Source organism: Spea bombifrons, chromosome 1, assembly GCF_027358695.1.
Source record: "Spea bombifrons isolate aSpeBom1 chromosome 1, aSpeBom1.2.pri, whole genome shotgun sequence".
Lineage (NCBI taxonomy): Eukaryota > Metazoa > Chordata > Amphibia > Anura > Pelobatidae > Spea > Spea bombifrons.
Genome location: NC_071087.1, coordinates 46,943,401 through 46,961,150, shown reverse-complemented (window position 1 = coordinate 46,961,150; position 17,750 = coordinate 46,943,401). Strand labels below are relative to the sequence as shown.

Genomic DNA, 17,750 nt, shown 5'->3' with positions numbered 1-17,750 from the left:
AGGGGCAGCCTTGCGTATTAGCATACAAAGCTAAAGTGAGAAACTTTTGGAATGAATTTCCAAATAATGAAGTTTAATGCGTTAACACATATTCTTCAGATCGGCTTCGGCACTAGCTCTAAATGGCTTTTTTTCCCATCTTAACAATAGGAAAAGGGTAACAAAAGCCCTGTGTAGAGACGTATCCTCCCCTCATTACTGAAGGGTCAGGCTATGTGTAGGCTTCCCGATCACTGAAGTAGTTAAAGGAAAGGACACCTCTGCCTCAGGAGGGTAAGTTTAACATGGGTTACAAGCAGCCGGTTTTCCTGTGCCTGCCAGCGCAGCAAGAATCTCAGGTGACAAGCCCTCAGGTACACTGTAACATGACTTCATAGGGGAGGAGCTCGGAGCTGTACAGGTGTCTGTCTTAGCCAGGTTACTAACGCGGCCACAGCTGATCTGTTGAAGGGAGAGCTGAATCATTCCAGTGCTGTGTCCTGGGATTAGAATAATACAACAGTGGGAAACCGAAGAAAATACTTGTATATTGAATGACTTGCTATGGATGCCAAGGAACCAGGAGGAAAAGACACTGTAGGTGTCAAGAAGAAGAATCTGACCTTTTTGAAGAGCAGATTGTACATGTTAGAGAGGAGGAAGACGGACACCATCGTGGAGCCCACTACCAATGGGGACTCTGGAACCACTGGCACACTGCGCAGGAGTCAGTCCGATAGGACAGAGTATAACCAGAAACTGAAAGGTGAGTGCAATTGGACATGAAGTACAAATTTGTCTGAAGAACTTTCAGAAGTTTATTTTGTGTTGCACACTAGGGGCCGTTAATTCAGAAGTATTAATAAGGTTCCAAAGGTATTCTCCACTTCACACTTAAAATTCTTAAAAATTGATGTGAAGCAATCTGTATGAAAATTTCAATAGATTCCATAAAGACTGTTTCGAAATTTATCGCTGTGCCCCAGAATTACCCCAGCCTTGCTTTGATAAATATGGTCCTCTTCATAACACATCTAATTTTAAAACCTTTCTATATGGATATTCTTCAGAAAGGCTATGTGGCCTTGGCTTATGCAGGACACTTAAGACACCTTTTTTAGATTCTCAACCTTATTAGCTTATACTTCCTTTGCTGGAAGGCTGTCACATCAATCCATTACCCCTTAAGAACAGAGGCGCACAAATATTATTTCCTATCAGTGCATTATCTCTTGTAAAACTTCCATATTCTTCCCATTTTGACATATATTATCCTGTGCATATTGTAGTCCTCAAAACCTAACCTTGAACACATTGTAATTGACTAAAGGATATATATATATATATATAAAGCCAAACTGGTAATATGGTATAAAAGGTCTTATCCTTGGTAATTAGTATACTTTATTATACTTTATACTAGTAATCATTTTCTTTTTTCTGCTGCTTAATTGAAAAAAACACTCTTTAGTTCATATAGAAAAACAGTTTTTTAGCTTTGCAGATTAGTCCATCCACTGACAAGGAAACTGAATGCTTAAGGCTCAGTATTCTAGTACTCACACATTCATTCACACTGATCTTGCCAGAAGATGATGTCATAGTAGGAGAGACATTGAAGCAATATTTTACCCTTTTTATAGTAACATTACTTTGCACAGTTATGTATTCGTAATACTTACAAATAACAGAAAGCTGTTGTTGAGTGACATTTCCTATAATTCTCTGGAAGTACCATGGTGGCGAAAGGCTAGATGATGATAATAGAAGCCGTAATTAAACAACATTTTTAGAGCCTACGTGTTGGCTATCCACATTTAATATAACAGTTCTTTTGGTTTGGTAGGAGTACTTGTGGGCACATTGTAAAAGGGACTTGTATACAAGCCTAAGAACAACAATAAAAAAGCACTTAAATATACTTTTAAACATCCATGATTTTCCAATATACCTTTTTGATTTACCCATGAAATGACGTGAAAGTACATGTACGTTTGCCGATGTTTCCATTGCTTTTCTTTAGTTTATCTGCTGACTACGTGAAAGGGTTAATCTAAGTTTCATAGATAAATATTTCCTAAACATGTGCTGGATCTTTTCCCCCAGCTTTTTTTTTTTTAAAACAACTACTGTGTTACGTGGCCTTTTTTTGTAGGCAAGTTTCCATGTCAGAAAACCAACACGTTTTTATGTTTGTGCAGTAATAGGATTGCTGATCAGACCCAACTAGAGGGCTGGGCAGCTCTTCCTGCTGCAAATTACACATAACCACTGTAAGATAGCCGAAGTCTGGCTTGTTTTTCCTACTTAGTAACAGATCTAAGCTCAGGTGGCTTCATCAGACTCATGGCAACAGAATAGTGTAAGTTCAATTACTAAACAAAGTGAATGTACAGCCCAGGAGACAAAATAGTAGAGACGGCAAAGTGGAATAAAATGACTAAATTGAAATTATAATTAAAATTAAGATTGGGTTATAAAATGTAATATATCAAATTTTTTTACATAAAGAGTATAATAAAATGCGCTGTAAATGCTTGTTACATGCGTCACTTGTAGGCATTGTTACTAGTGTGGGAGCACATTGGTAACTGTTCCTTATTCTTCACTCTAAAGGCTTCTTCGGGATGCCCCAACAGTAGGCAGTCTAATCTACTTAGTCACTGGGGTCAATACTAAGATGAACCCCCTGCAGAACTAGGCAAAGCTACAACGAGCCTGCAAAAATAGAGGCATTGGAGGTCGGAATGATCTGATATGTCTAGTGACTAAATGTGATGATTTGCATGATGTGCTGGTTATCGGACAAATATGGAAATTATATACAGATAGACTTCTGCTCGCTTTAAAGCTCATTTTTTAAAAAATGTATTCATAAATAAATACATCGATCATTGTGGTGAACATGCCTACCTGCTGCATGTATGTCTATATATATATATATATATATATATATATATATATCAGTCTTGTACAACACTGTAATAGGAAGCATTTCTATAATGAATTACAAGTCCTCCTCTGTTTTCATCCTTTCGTGATGTGCATGGGATGGCATGCTGTCTTCGTCACAGTGTAGTGTTTTCCTGAAAGGCTCCTTTGCTTGTCAAGCTATTTGTTAAGATGTTAGCCATTGCAGAGGGCTAGAGAGATCTATGCCACCGCAGGGGGTCAGGGATACAGAATGGTGTCAGTAATTGCTCCTGGTTATCTTGTGATTTTTACCTTTTATCAACCCCTTTAATTTCTTGACCTAGACCATGAAAAAAACATTTGACTTCCTTTTCTCTTGATCTGCAGTATCATTCCTCCCATTATCTTGATTATCTGCTCTATTGTTAAAATGCTCATTGTTGTTGATCGGTTCAAACAGCGTAAGAGTTAGACGAGGAGAAAGAAGACATCTTTAGGACAGGTAATTGATTACACATCGCTGGCGCTGCCACTCCAGGATTCATATCTTCCATAAAGTCGAATGAACCCATACTTTTAAATTAGATTTCTACAAGACAATTACACTGACTGTCAAACAAAAATCCTAAATAAATGCAATTTTAATTTTTAAATGGGTTGAGAAAAGACATAAAGCCCATCAGGCCCAACCCTTCGACGTATTTACATGTACTTAGTGCTTTGCTGTTTATAGTATAATGAACGGAAGGGTACAACATGTGCAGTCATATAATACTACATATTAAGTCTGTTAAATAACATGAATACATATATATCCACAGGAGATCCAAATGCCCAATAAAGCTTACAGTCTAAGAAACGCCCATGGGTTCATTTACAGAATTTTCCTTTTATTTCCAGAATTTAGTTTCTATGCAATTAACGAAACCTCTGGGTCATGGTCTCCAGCTTTATATTATTGAATTCCTCCTATCCATGAAATTTATGATGTTGCTTAGCGCCTTATGGAACTATGCCTTTATGGCTGTTGGCAGACTTGCGTCACTGCCATAAACCACACTTTATCTCCCATATTTTGTGTAATGTTACCTATGGCTCTTTTACAGCAGTTTGCCTGAATGAGCATTATCATTCATGATTTACTGATTTTTATTACCTACCCGCTAAATAATAAAATGCTGACGCTGCACAGAGCTGATATGTTTTACATTCTCAGGGTACTTTTAATACCTGCTTTGCATTGCTATTAATCTTATGCATTTAGAGAAAATGTGTGTGTCCGCTTTGTATTATTTTGCGGTTGCAAAGCCATACAACAGGGGTGAATAAGTACAAGAAGTGTCCAGGACAAGGTTTGTGGAAGTCCCTGATGAATATATGGAATTAAGTGAAGGAGATTCCTTGTCCTGCCAGGGGGCTTCCCGGGAATAAAGCTTTGGAAGTCATCCATTAAGTTTGCAAACTATGAGGTGCAGAAATGCTGTTGTTAAAAATGGGATAGGACATGAGTGGCACCAGAGGGTGGAAATGGGCAAAACCTTAAGTTAAACTATCAAACCTTTTAGCACAACTAAATGAATGCATTAAAACCAGGGCTGTAATGCAAAGCAAAATGGGCAGCTGCCCTGGCTCACGTCTACCTTTGGTTCCCTACCTTTTTTCAGGTGTACATACGGCTGGCAGATAACATTGTGTCTGGTGGTCAGGCATGTTCTCCTCCTACGCTGTTCACATACGTACTACTTTGGGGAAGGAAATCAGTAATCAATGTGGGTCACCAGAAAGAGACCTTCTAAACAGTGGGAGTCTGGTTTAGACTAGTGAGTAGCAGACTGGGCCCCTGAGGTAAAAACCCTTAGTGTTGTCAGGAACAGTAATGCCCCCTGGTTGCCTTTTCCTCAATGGTCAGTGTCCAAAGTACAATAAAACGCACTGTGCGCCTTTAATTAATGAGGCCCGAGATATGACGTCAATGAAGTATATGGCGGCTGTACTGAGCTGGCTCAGCTTCTATAGGAGAAATAGGCCGGTTGAGTAAGTCAAAGATCTCCCCTGTAACCAGTCTATTGTTCAACAGGACACTGGGGATTTGATCACCCTAGAGGACGATCTGCCCCCAAGTTTTGTACCAGGGGGACTGCCCCCCCAGGACCTGCTGCCCTAGGCTTGGCAGGGATACATCACTGGTCAGGTATATTTGCCGCAAACAGCAGTCTAATGTACTATCTATGGAGTATCATTCCCAAGAAGAGCAATTGCATCCTCCATGGGTATTTTACTAGAGCAAATATAACAGGGATCTCATTTAAATTACAGGGCTATGGTGGAATTGCCTTACCTTACTCCTTCCTGTTTCTGAATAACAGGAACAAACATGTAGAGTGATTTGTTTATAGGCCAATTGTGGAAGTCCAATAAGCTCATTGCACCCGATAAGTGAATTTCTACATATATTATAATTGATACAGTCTTCTTTAATGAGGCTGTCGGGGACAGTAAACGGTCCCTTTAATGTCTGTAGGAACCCATGATACAAGCATTCGCACCCTATGTTTCTTAGATCGGTGCGACAGCCCAAATCTGGCACTTGGGTCCTGTAGTAAAAAAAAAAACACTCTAAAATCTTGTTCATTGCGTGAGCTGGAGTCCTAAACTTTAGTACTATACTATGCGCGTGTATCAAGTCTACCTGAGATGCCCTGGGTTAGCACGCTAAACATGACCCCAACTCGACCCCAACGGAAGCGACCCTAGGGTACCAACACTTCCTAGGTCACTAAAGTTTTTAAGACTACCAAAAAGGATTTCATAATGAGTGCCACCTTTTTCCTTCCCTTAATTAATGCTTTATATCAACCAAATCGACTCTGTTTAGGGCCAGTAAAGAAAAGCGCAGGCCATCAGTGTCATGTCATCATATATTTGCACTGGTTGCAAACTCAATATTAACATTGCAGCACAGTGACATCATAGTTTCAAAGTTTGCCAGCTTTCTTGGGACTTTTTTTTTTAATAGATACTGTTCCCTCAACAGAAATCAATAAAAGCTTATTGTAGCCACATAATAATACAAAAAGAACCAATCCAAAAAGTTGCCTTTAAATGGTATGTTTAGATCTTGTGCTATTATTGAATCATTGTTGTGGTAATTGTGTATTAAACACATTTATTTGTATGACACCCAACATAGCCTGGTATACGGGTAGAACACCATCAGTTAAATTATATGTAAATGTTGACTTCCTAGTAAAAGCTGCGCATGCACGAGGCTTCTACTGTGATCAAGTAATACTGAAGACCTTTGGGAGGTGTAGTACAACCTGTTAACGCCTTCAGTCCCAAAGTAGATTATGTTTGTAACGCATTGCTTACCCACTAGCGTAAAGGGTTAAATGTCTTTCTCCGGCTGATCTGGATGTTCCCTGCTTTATTTGTTTGGCATTTCTGGGTGTGTTTTGAGATCAAACAAAAGATAAAGCCTCGGAATCTTTGAATCTACCTGTGGCTCTAAAAGAGATATCCTTTTAACTTTATCCACTTTTATTAACCGGAGCTTCTCGAAAAATTGAAATGATTGCCCTTTATGTTCGAATAGCTTTCAATATAGATGTCTTTCTTTATGGATGTACTTAGCGCTGAATACCAATTTTCTTTGATAACTTGATATTGACATCCAATTTTTTAAACTTGTAAGGCACAGTCTTGTCTTTGAAATTAGATTTTTTTTCAACTGCATTTATACGTATCCCTGCTTAATGAGTGAAAGGTTCCCACTATATATATGTATTATATATATTATTTTCATATAATAAATATTATATGATAAATATCATATAATTGACACTAATTTTGTTTCATCTCAAATATCTCATAGGTCTTTGTTTCTTGCATTACATTATATCCTGTAATCTTGTTTCTTTTTTTTAACGTGAAGATTTTCGCTGCCCAGATTCATCCATCATCCCTCTTCCTGCCAGTCATGCTTCCATCCTGCCTCATTACTCCCAGCCCAGTTTATTGGCATTAAGCAGCCTCTTTGACTTGAAACAGAATGATGAGGGTGATGATGTCAGAGTTGGCACACATAAGGCCATGCAGAAAAGTGAACTTTTGAAAGCAGATCAGCCACTTTTCCCAAATCCTACATTTTAGTTTAGGACACTAAATAAGTAAAGTAGACATTTAATTTCAGTTCCAGATCCTGGACCAGAGTGGTTAGTGTATCCATATGAATGACATATTTAATGTTGTTCATTGAACCATATCGCTGTTACTTTCTTTTAATTAAATGCTTATTTTGTTTGACTTTTTGTTTGGTTATTTATCCAGCTCCTGTCGTTCTCTTTACTATATCTTACTACTATCAACACCTCTTTCCTTACCCCATCCATTCTCTTCCAGTCTGTTGTGACCTCTTGGCTGTATGGTCCATTAACGTGGAACAATTGTTGTATGAAAACATCAACATAAAAACCCCCAAGACAAAGGCTATAGTTATACATTGTGGACTACATATAGAAAGGTGTAGATTAACATGCTAAAGTAGGCTCTAAAATGAATAAAAAGTCAATAAAAAATATTTAGAAAATGTATGAAAGAAATGTAAAAACACCCTTGAGTCCTTTCCAACAATATGCACCAATATTATGCTTTAGAATACGAGTCTCTTCTCACTGGGTACATAGCTGGATTGTAGAGGTTATAATGATGAATTGCTACTTATATAAGGTGCCACATCTTTGGTCCACAACATTTGCTCATCCTCTAAAACAAAATTGATTTGGGGTAGTTATTCACTTCCCTACTGCGTTCACGACTTGCTCGCATAGGTCTTATCCACACTAAGGTCTAATGCATTCTGAATAGCACACTTGAATCTCTTGTTGGGTTTCATGGAAAGACACAAATGTTTTTCCACCTCAGACCATGTCAGGTTGTCTGTAAAAGAACGATGGTTACCAACAGGATTAAAATAGGTCCTGTGACTTTAAGGCCAGTGGGCGATCATGTATCTATGTGCCGCTGCCTGCACGATGCACGTGGCTACAGTGGCTGTGCATCTAACCAGCAGCTTCATACTAAAGAAAGGGTCTGCTGCCCCAGCGGCAATGAAGGTAAGTAAGCAGTGCCCAGTTTACCCAATGGTAAGTTTGGGCCTGGTTACTAACCTTTCATGACCCTACTGAAAATCAGCCCTGGTCCAGCCTGTAAAGTACGGTTTAGGCGGCAACCCTAGCTTTAGCTTTGTCTCCAAGCTACAAATATCCCTTTTACTAGGACTCAGGTGTTTTTAGCAAATTACCTACCAGCGCCATGTATTTATAATGCAAATCTCTTATTGTGAAGGAGGTGTGAAATTTGAATGTGCAGCTCTTCATCAAGCAACCTACTATTAAACCATTGTTTTTAAGGGCTATTTACCGAGGCATATTACTACTAACAGCCATTTCTGGATTAAATCATGTGGATCTAAAATTCCCTGCACAGTATTATTTAGCACATAACATGCAAAAATAAATAGGTGTTTAAGAAAAAGTCACGGTTTCTTTAATTCAGTTGTCACCGTTTGGAATATGTTTTAATGATCCATAAGCTAGCGAAAGACAATCATAAAACTGGTTAAACAGTTAAAGCTGGTAAATATGTCCTTTGTAGTGCGTTGCCTTACAGCATTACTGTATTTTGGCCTAAAGCCTTGGGGACTTTTTGGTTGGTTTGTTTTTCGCGGCAGCTAAAATGCTAAGGTGTTTTCCTGATACGGTGTAATGTCAAATATTAGCAGACGCAGGAAAATACAGAGAGCTTATGTATAAAAAAAGTAATTCTGGTACAAAGCTTTAAAATTGTTTTTATCGACTTTACAAAAATGGAATGCTTTTTGTGGTTTGACCCAGTGATGTATCCTGGCCTAGAACTAGGCCTAGGCCTCCCGGTATCCCGCTGCTCAATGGGTCGGTTACATGGTTTACACCATAAACATGTTTGATACACAACTGGAACTGTTTCTAGGTCATTCTATCCATGAAACATGCATACCTGAGAACTCTCCAAGTCAGTCTCTTCATTCCCCTGTGAGGGGAGTAGTGTTTGTCCAAACCCATATCCCCCCTTCTTCTCACTCACAACCTGCCTCCAGATGAGTGTAGCCTTGGAATTATATTCTTTAATTTCAGTATATATTGGGGACAATAACGTTAAACAGGAGGTACACAGGAATTAGGCTCACCATGGACCTCAAGTGCGTCTTTCACTTTGTAGAGAACAGCTGACAGCCATGTTTTGTGTCCATGAAGAGATCGTTTTCATTGAGAACAGATGGGTTGACTTATTGCTGTGACTTTACTATTCACAGAAAACAAGGAGAAGCATGCCCTAAGCATCGTATCAGAACATGATCAGTGACGATATCACCATCTACGATGATAATTTGGTGGCTCTTTATGTGGTGTTCCTACTCCACTAATTAACTTTCCATGATTCAAGTCTTCAGTGAACTGCAGCTTCTCTCTCATTTTTAGCTGGTTCATATTATCAGAATAACTGTTTGTTTTGCATGGGTACCAAAAAAAAAATATACTAGGCGAATAGTACTTTGTAGGAAATCTTACCTCACCTGACCTGAGGGTATACTTCTCAGTATGTTCAAACTCAATGTGATATGGAGTTCTATGCTGCCAGTTTCTAGCTAATTATACATAACTACACAGACTTGAGGCTACTAGCTTTATAATCTCTGTAAACTAATAAACTTTTACTTTTCTAGTGAAATATTTTACTAGAAAGGACAGCTATGCTTATTTTTTCCCGTGATAAATGAAGCAATACTTGCTTGCTTCAACAATCTGGGTTCCAATGAGAGCCAAGTAACATTTAGTCAATAATCCCTCTCCCCCATAAATGAGGGTGCTCGGTATGCTTACATATTTTCCTTGTTTCCCCGTACATTTTCCCCTTGTAACACATTTTCTCTATGACTTTGAATAGAAAAGATGGCCCCAAATGTTTCAGCATCAGTCCCGACATCGCCAACGCAAGACACAGAAGAGCTAAGGACTAGAAAAATGGCTAAGCGGGCAAAGATTATTAGTGAGCTCATCCAGACTGAAAAAGATTTTCTAAATGACCTGGAGCTCTGCATTAGAGAAGTTGTCCAGCCACTTCGAAACCATCATGTAAGTTATTAAACTTTTTTTTATTTTCTACAAATGGTGGTTACTAAAACATTATTTTACATTACAGTGAAGTTTTCCTAGCACACAATTAATTATGAAATTTAATTTGCATGATTATTGTTTCTATGGTGGATTCAGCATGAAGTGGAAGAGCACCTATGAAAAGATATACAAAATATTGGTTATGTTCTACTAATTAATGTTTTTTTGTGTGATTTTTGCAACCTTTAACAAAGCATCTAGTGCAACACATTTTCCATTAGTTTGCTTTTCTTATATTTTCCTCAGTCTGAACGAATTGATGTGGATGCGTTATTTATCAACATTGAGTCTGTCTGTCAGATATCGGCGAAGGTGGTGTCTTTGTTGGAAGAAGCCACAACAGATGTTGACCAAGAGCACCAGGTTATAGGTAGGTATGATGTTTGATATTTATCAGTGACGAGGCTGCCCTATGAAAACTCATACAAAGCGTTTTCCAATGTATATAAAACCTCACAATCCAATAGGTCTTGGGTTGAATGTGATCCTATATGTACCTGCAATTTGAACTATAAGATCACAAGGCTAAAGAATCATGAGTAGTTCTGTAATTGCTCTTCCAATTGTCCTCTAATTTCAAATGGTTCTTTAGGACTTTAAACGGATATTTAACGGCAAGTGTACCGCCAATAAAAGCAATGACTGTTCTCTATGGTATACGTGTTATATATGCATTTTAGGTAGTGTAGGCAGAATATGGACCACTTTAAAAGGGGAAGTTTGTTTATAATGGCAGAGTTAGCAAATATGTGGAAAAGGGGAAATGTTATTTACCATATATAAGTGAGCTGAAACTTGTCATTTGTAAAATTAAAAACATGAACTGATTAATCATTTTACCATAGATACGTTAGAAAGTTTGCTCTTACTATCCCACAAGTCACCTGGTTAACAGGATACACCAGTCTTTGTGTAGTTACCAAATCTAGTAAAGACAAAGAATTGTAGACTGTGCAAAGGACTTTAGCATTCGTGGAGAGCCTAGAATGCACTGGGTTTGTAGAAGCCCTTAGAGGCCAAAGTACACAATAATGCCATGACTGTGGCCTATACACGATTCAGTTATAAACCGTTCCATAGTAACACTACTGTATGTTCTTCTTAATTAATATTTTGTGTGAATTCAGCAGCTGACTGCTGCAGGAGAGCTAAGCTGACAGGCACAAAAGTATTAGATTCATCAGAGCTGCTATTGTCTACAAAAAAGTATTTATCTTTCCGTTTTTTAGGGGAATTGTTCCTGGAGATAAAGTGCCCTCTGGAAGATGTATATAAAATCTACTGTTATCACCACGATGAGGCGCACACTGTGTTGGAGTTGTATGAAAAGGACCAAGAGCTGAAACAGTATTTAAAACAATATACCCAAGCTTTAAAGTAAGTAAAGTAGATCTCTTTCCCCTTATGTGTTTATATGATGATCTAGCACACAAGGTGCTCGGAGGTGAAAAAGTAAAAAAATCTTCTGTGCTGTTTGGGATTCATTGGGTTAAAGCAACTTCCCTTCCCTTGTTTAAGGGTAAAGGAGATTAGAACCTCTGTAGCAAAGGAGTTCTGTTATCTATGGATGACATGTTCATGCTAAGTGACACCAGCTGATTGCGAGTAGATAAAAGGAAGGACTATTAGTTGATCTTATACCAAGACCAAGGAGATGCTCTCTGCACTATGCGGCTCAGGATACAATATACAATCATATCCAAGTTGCCAATCGTTATGGAATTTGATGAGTACATAAATTAACTGGAGTTAAGTATAATTTGAAAGTCATCGAACAACAACCAATGTAATTGTCAAGCCGGAACATTTAAATGAGTGATAAGACCATGTTTCAAGCTTTGTTCCAGAATCATTTTTTTATATAAAACCTCTCACTATTTATTAGGAACTATTCTACTTAAGAAAGTTAAAACATTGCAATAAAACTATGGCACATTATTATGATGATTATTATCATTATTTATGATTTTCTTGTACCGTGAGAATATGTCACACCAGGTTTTTTCTGTTTTCATCATATAGCATTGGATAAAGTCTCATTGAAGTACGTTCAGTTTCAGAGGATCATTAAATGCACTGAATACAATCCAGGGAAAGATAAATGGGGAAATTATAATATGCCTCTGACAAATTTATTTTCATATAAACTGCTCCAGAGGCTCGTACGGGTTTATGCCATTTATTGCCTGATTAATAAAGAAATTTAACCCATATTAAGTAGATTTCTGATATCCTCCGTATTTCACATTCATTTCTGACAGTGATTTATTTGTTAAAGTCATATAATGTTTTATTTTTAGTGTTATGCACTACTAGTGAATACATAGGCAAAACTTAACCCTTTTATGACAATGCAGCGACCCCATAGATATAGAGGTAGCTGGGTGGGAAAGAGGTAAATCCCTCCTTTCACCCAAATCACTAGAATTGCAACATTGTCACCCCCCACACCAAATGGCAGAACTACTGGCATGCCCATAACTCTGGCCTAGGCCAGCTGTCATATTCTCCCTTCCCACCATGGGGTTAAGGGGGTCCCTGTTTTGCTTAATAACCAGACATTATCTGAGATACAATTTCAAATATCATTATCAAGAAATATTGGTATCCTTTTGGTAAATGTGATCTTTGTGAAAGATATTATATGTTATTTTTAACTTTTAACTTTCAACTTGAAACTACAATCCATAGTAATGAGAAACCAGGATGCGTACAGTGGTAATAGGTTTGAAAATGAATTGTTTACTGTTTTTATGCCATTAAATAACCCATATTTAAAAAAAAACATTGGTAGGCAAAACAAGCCCATGGTCCCACCAACCCCACTCTATGCCATGGTAGAGGCTTCAAAACCTGGTAGGCATTCAGAAAAAAATCCACCTCTTGATGATGAACATAGATACAGTTTGTATTTAAATTTAGTCTTTCTCATCCCTTTAAGATGGTGGCTAATTATCATTCCAATTAAACGGAGAAACAATTGATTCATTTATATGCTTGTAGGGGGTTTAAATAATGACCTTCACTTCAAAGCTCACACGGTTTTTGTATTTCCTGCAAGGACAACACACAGACACCTTGGCGTGTTTTGATGTACAACTTCCCTATGTTTATCAGAAAACACGCTGATCAGCAGCCCGCCTGCACAGATCTTCCCTAAGCAAACAATCTGCTAATTCCAGCCACATCACAAGAGTCGCCCTGGCTTTCTCACACACTAAAAATTGTCTTTCTCTTTTGTGAATATCAAGGTGCCTCTCTCTCTCTCTCTGACACCGCAGCCCAGTTGGTATTGGAATCAAAGAATACGAGAGCATTAATGATACTGAATGTGGCTTTGTGCGGTCTGTTCAACAGATGCTAAAAATGGTTATTCAGGATAGAATGTTTTAGGGCTTTTAAGGGTTTTAGGGCTTTTTAAGCCGTGATTGAAGATAAGTCAAAGGAGTTTATGGGAATGTCTATTGGTATTGTATTCCTAGGAAAAGCAAAGAAATATATGATATGATTTAGTAAACTACAATGAAGACATCTGAAGATTATTGTTTTCATCAGAACAAGCAATAGACCTTCCCAAGCTTAGGATAAACAGGTGTCCCCATTTTGAGGACATTTGTCCCAGGTTTGTTTTTTCCCCTAGAATTGAATTGTATTTCAAAATCAGCTTTCCTTTTCCTTTAAATCACTTTAAATAGATTTACCATAGTGACTAGTAACATAACCCTCCCCAGCAGCCTATTTATTATAATACTACACTTTAAAATAACATCAGTGATACTGTATAGGGGCAAAAAGATAATTTTAAATAACTTTTATATCTCAGATATTACAAGTTTTGTTTTTTTATTTTATTTTTTTATTATGAATATATTTCTTTTTCTTTCCTCAAAATACATTGAGTTTACCCAAGCTACTATGTTCTGTTTTACATAATAATTTGTTCTACCATCCAGAAACCATATTGGGCTTTTTAAGTGCTTTTATTACATTGGGATTGGCAGCGAGTTGTTTTCTTAATTCATTTAATTTTCCAGTATTTCGTTTTGTTATACTGTATCCCCTCCTTTGAGCCACTTATTATCATTATGAGGCATAACCACAATATTCACATTTTATTTTCTGACTACAACACGTGTCACGAGATGCCGTGTCATTCTTTTTCTAACTATACGTTTTATTATCTTTTTAAATACTTCTAATTTCTTCTGCAGCCTGGGAGAAGTCAGACATCAGACAGGCTAAGATGTTTTCCTTTTCTTAATGGGCTCCATTCCAGTTGATTCCAAATAAAAACCTTTACAAAGGTTACATTTACAAGTAACAATAAGAGAATGTAGGTTACATTTATCACCAGCGATATTACAATATATGCTCTAAAGGGATCCATATATAAAGTGGATATAGAGGCAAAAAAGTGATCATTGTTAACCTTGCTTGCCTATGCCTGCCCAGTATTCCTTGCAGTGGTGGTAGAACTACGAGACTTCTGTGGGAAGAGCAAGTCTTCTGGCTTGTATGGTGAATGTAGATGAGTGTTTAATAATGCCTACTATTACCTATATGTATATAAATATATATTACCATTGAAAAGTTTGGGGTCCTTTAGAGACGTCCTTGTTTGAAAGAGAAGCAAATTTTGCCAATTATAATAACATCGAATGGACCAGAAATACAGTAGACGTTATTAATGTTGTTAACCATGATTGTAGATGGAAACGGCTGATTTCTAATGGAATATCTTCATAGGCGTACAGAAGCCCTTTATCACTCCCATCACTGCAGTGTTCCAATGGCACAGCGCAGCTACAAAGTGACCCCAAACTTTTAAATGGTAGTGTTTATATATGAACAACCTCAACTGATTACATTTCAAAAATATGGTGAGCGTGTTCTAAGGTCTTTGTCTTGTTTAAGTGGTGTTGATACATGTTCTAAACATGTTAGGGTTATAGCTGTCTTGAAAGGGGGAGCATAGGAAATACGTAACCCTAATAAGCTTTTTGTGGCTTTGGGCATTTACTACTTGGCAGGTTAGTGCAGTACCTTTTAATTTTGCCAGGCCTCCAATGTATGATCTTACATACAGTAATGCTGATATATACCTACCATATGTTTATCTTCAATTCTTAATGAAACCCACTGACATATCTACGCACTTTTAACTTGGAATTACTTGTGATGTTGGAGGCTGTAAGATTCGGCTCTAGACAAACTCTTCCAACCAATTAATGGAAAATAAACAACGTCTCACCAAACTATAATGGGCTCAGGTGCAATGGTTAGTAGGTGATTCAACTGAGCTGTCTGAGTAGCCCTGTTTACATACCGACCCTGTCATTTTATGTTTGTATTTGCACTAACATATCGTAAATCTGATCTTTCTAACGTTCACAAACAAATTGTGAAAATACTGTATGTATTCATAAGAACAATTAGGGTGCCCTGTGGGTATAATCTAACTTTCTCCTACAATGTATTAAATGTATTAAAGTGCATATGATGGCTGGCAGGCCCAGACGGGCAATAACTGGCCCTGGCACTTTAATGTATGGCTGATATCCGGATATGTATGGCCGCACACTACATTTTTATGGACATGTAGCGTGCAGGCTTGAATGGCAAATCGGGTGAGTGTGTTACGCTGCTGGCCAGGGGCCCGCTAGGCATTTGCCGGTGTGTCAGATGGCTAGTCCAGGCCTGATGGCTGGAGTGTCCTTCTTTCCTTTTAATGTTACCATATAGTTTAACGTGTTGTTCATCATCATCATCACCACCCCCACAGTATTTATAGACCACAAAAGAATGACTTTTTATATTATATGAAGGTGAACGTTGATCAGATATACTCTGAATACACTCATTTATGTGCAGGGTTATATAACATTTACAGTTTTCTGATTACAGACTATAAAATACAATTATATTGTTTATGATTTCATATCTGTCATAACACTCAAGTTTAATTACAATTGTTTGTTCATGTAGTTACAAGGCTTTGTCGTCTGTTCTGTTCATTCACTTATCTCCCTTTTTTGTTTTTTCCCCCATCACAGAAAAATATATGAAGATCAGTAAGTATTATTTTCATTTTATGTGTTTGTTTTTATATTTGATCATTTTTGCTGACTGCCCTTTATACAACCTTTTGGTTAAGCGAAACACTTATTTTCCTGGGTACAGTTTACCCCAATTTTTTTTTTTTTTAGGACTGAAAATATTTGTAATATCAATAACCTGTTCACTTCCACTAAGGGAGGTGGTCTCTTGTTTTTGGTAAAATAATATTTAAACTAAATTAACGGATGCACCCAAGAGTCTTGGGAAGTTTAAAATCCGTAAACATCCTTATGTTACATGATGTCTCACGTGGACAGCAATGGATTATCCATTAGACTCGCTAAGCAAGTGCCTAGTGGCCTATGAGCTCTGAGGGCCCCAAGTGTTTTAGTGGATAATAGAGCCATTGCAGCACCCAGCATCATTAGGAGGCGCATCTGGGAAGCAGATGCTCAAGAGGGGCCATGGGACCCTGAACTACCAGCATTCAGCTCACACGTCATTTGAGTAGCACACTGGGCAATGTATCCAGGATGTGGGCTATCGCATGATACAAAGTTACTTGACCCTGAACTACTAGCATGGCTGTTCCCATCTCATAAGGGAGGGAGTCTACCCAGCGCCTGACAGTTATTTTTTGTTTGTTATTATTCACTATGTTTCTCCCTGAACACTTAATAAAAAACATGTCTGTCCGTTAAACTTTTTTTCTAATCATACACCCACCCTAACGTCCATCCAGCTCCAAAGGTCCTACAAGACAACTTAAAGCAGATCCACGGTATACTGTATATTCTTCCATTAGTGCAGGATACTGAAAATGAGGTGTGGTAGCCTTAGATTTTCACTGGGATTTTATACTATTGAGACACCTGTTAACCTTTCACCCACTCAGATTACTCACCCTTGAGTTTACATACGACTCCTTTATACCTTGTAAACTAAAATATTCCCTGTGGTTATACCTGAGTAATGCTAAGTCCAGGTGAATTGATTTGTATCTAGTGAAATTCTGTAATCATATAACAAACATCTGTGTCCATGAAGTAATCTTCTTCTGTATTATAAATCTAAGATAATACACCAGCAAGACTTCATAAATAGTTATTTTTTTATTGAATGATACATTCAACTCCAGATAAATGATCAGAACAGTACCAATCATTGCCTTTGTTTTACTTATTTTTTTTAATAAGGTTTTATTTGAGTGTGAAGGAATAAGACCCTTCAAACAAATATTCATTATGTTCAGATCAGTTAAGGTTGTATTTAGTTTGTATGTTTGCCCAGTAGAAAAGCAACCTGTTCAGGAAATAGTCTTGTTTGCTAACCCTTCATAAGCTCTATCCTCTTCACTGTGTATTGTTCCATTAGCAAGCAGGAGCCTGGAGAACTCAAAGAGTCTGGAGACACCAAGTGGTGGCTTAGACCTACTGGCGACATACAAACGCACATACTTGCTGAACTAGCTCTGTGCTGGTCTCTATTTAAAGAGTCTTGAATGTTTCTGATCTATTATATTTACCCAATTAGAGAATAAAGCTACCATCTTTACCAAAGTTGCTCCTTATCTTTCGTTAAAATGTT

At 37.7% G+C, this 17,750-nt stretch overlaps 1 protein-coding gene across 1 annotated transcript in view; it reads left to right on the top strand.

The window, feature by feature from the left end:
- The first annotated feature begins 396 nt into the window (after positions 1-396).
- The window catches only part of ARHGEF38 (Rho guanine nucleotide exchange factor 38), a 29,642-nt gene continuing 12,288 nt past the window's right edge, over positions 397-17,750 (top strand). The window contains exons 1-5 of the mRNA XM_053461522.1: positions 397-745; positions 9,877-10,064; positions 10,353-10,476; positions 11,336-11,483; positions 16,160-16,177. Coding sequence (XP_053317497.1) covers positions 544-745; positions 9,877-10,064; positions 10,353-10,476; positions 11,336-11,483; positions 16,160-16,177 — 680 coding nt within the window. The 5' untranslated portion in view covers positions 397-543. The remainder of the gene's footprint in view (positions 746-9,876; positions 10,065-10,352; positions 10,477-11,335; positions 11,484-16,159; positions 16,178-17,750) is intronic.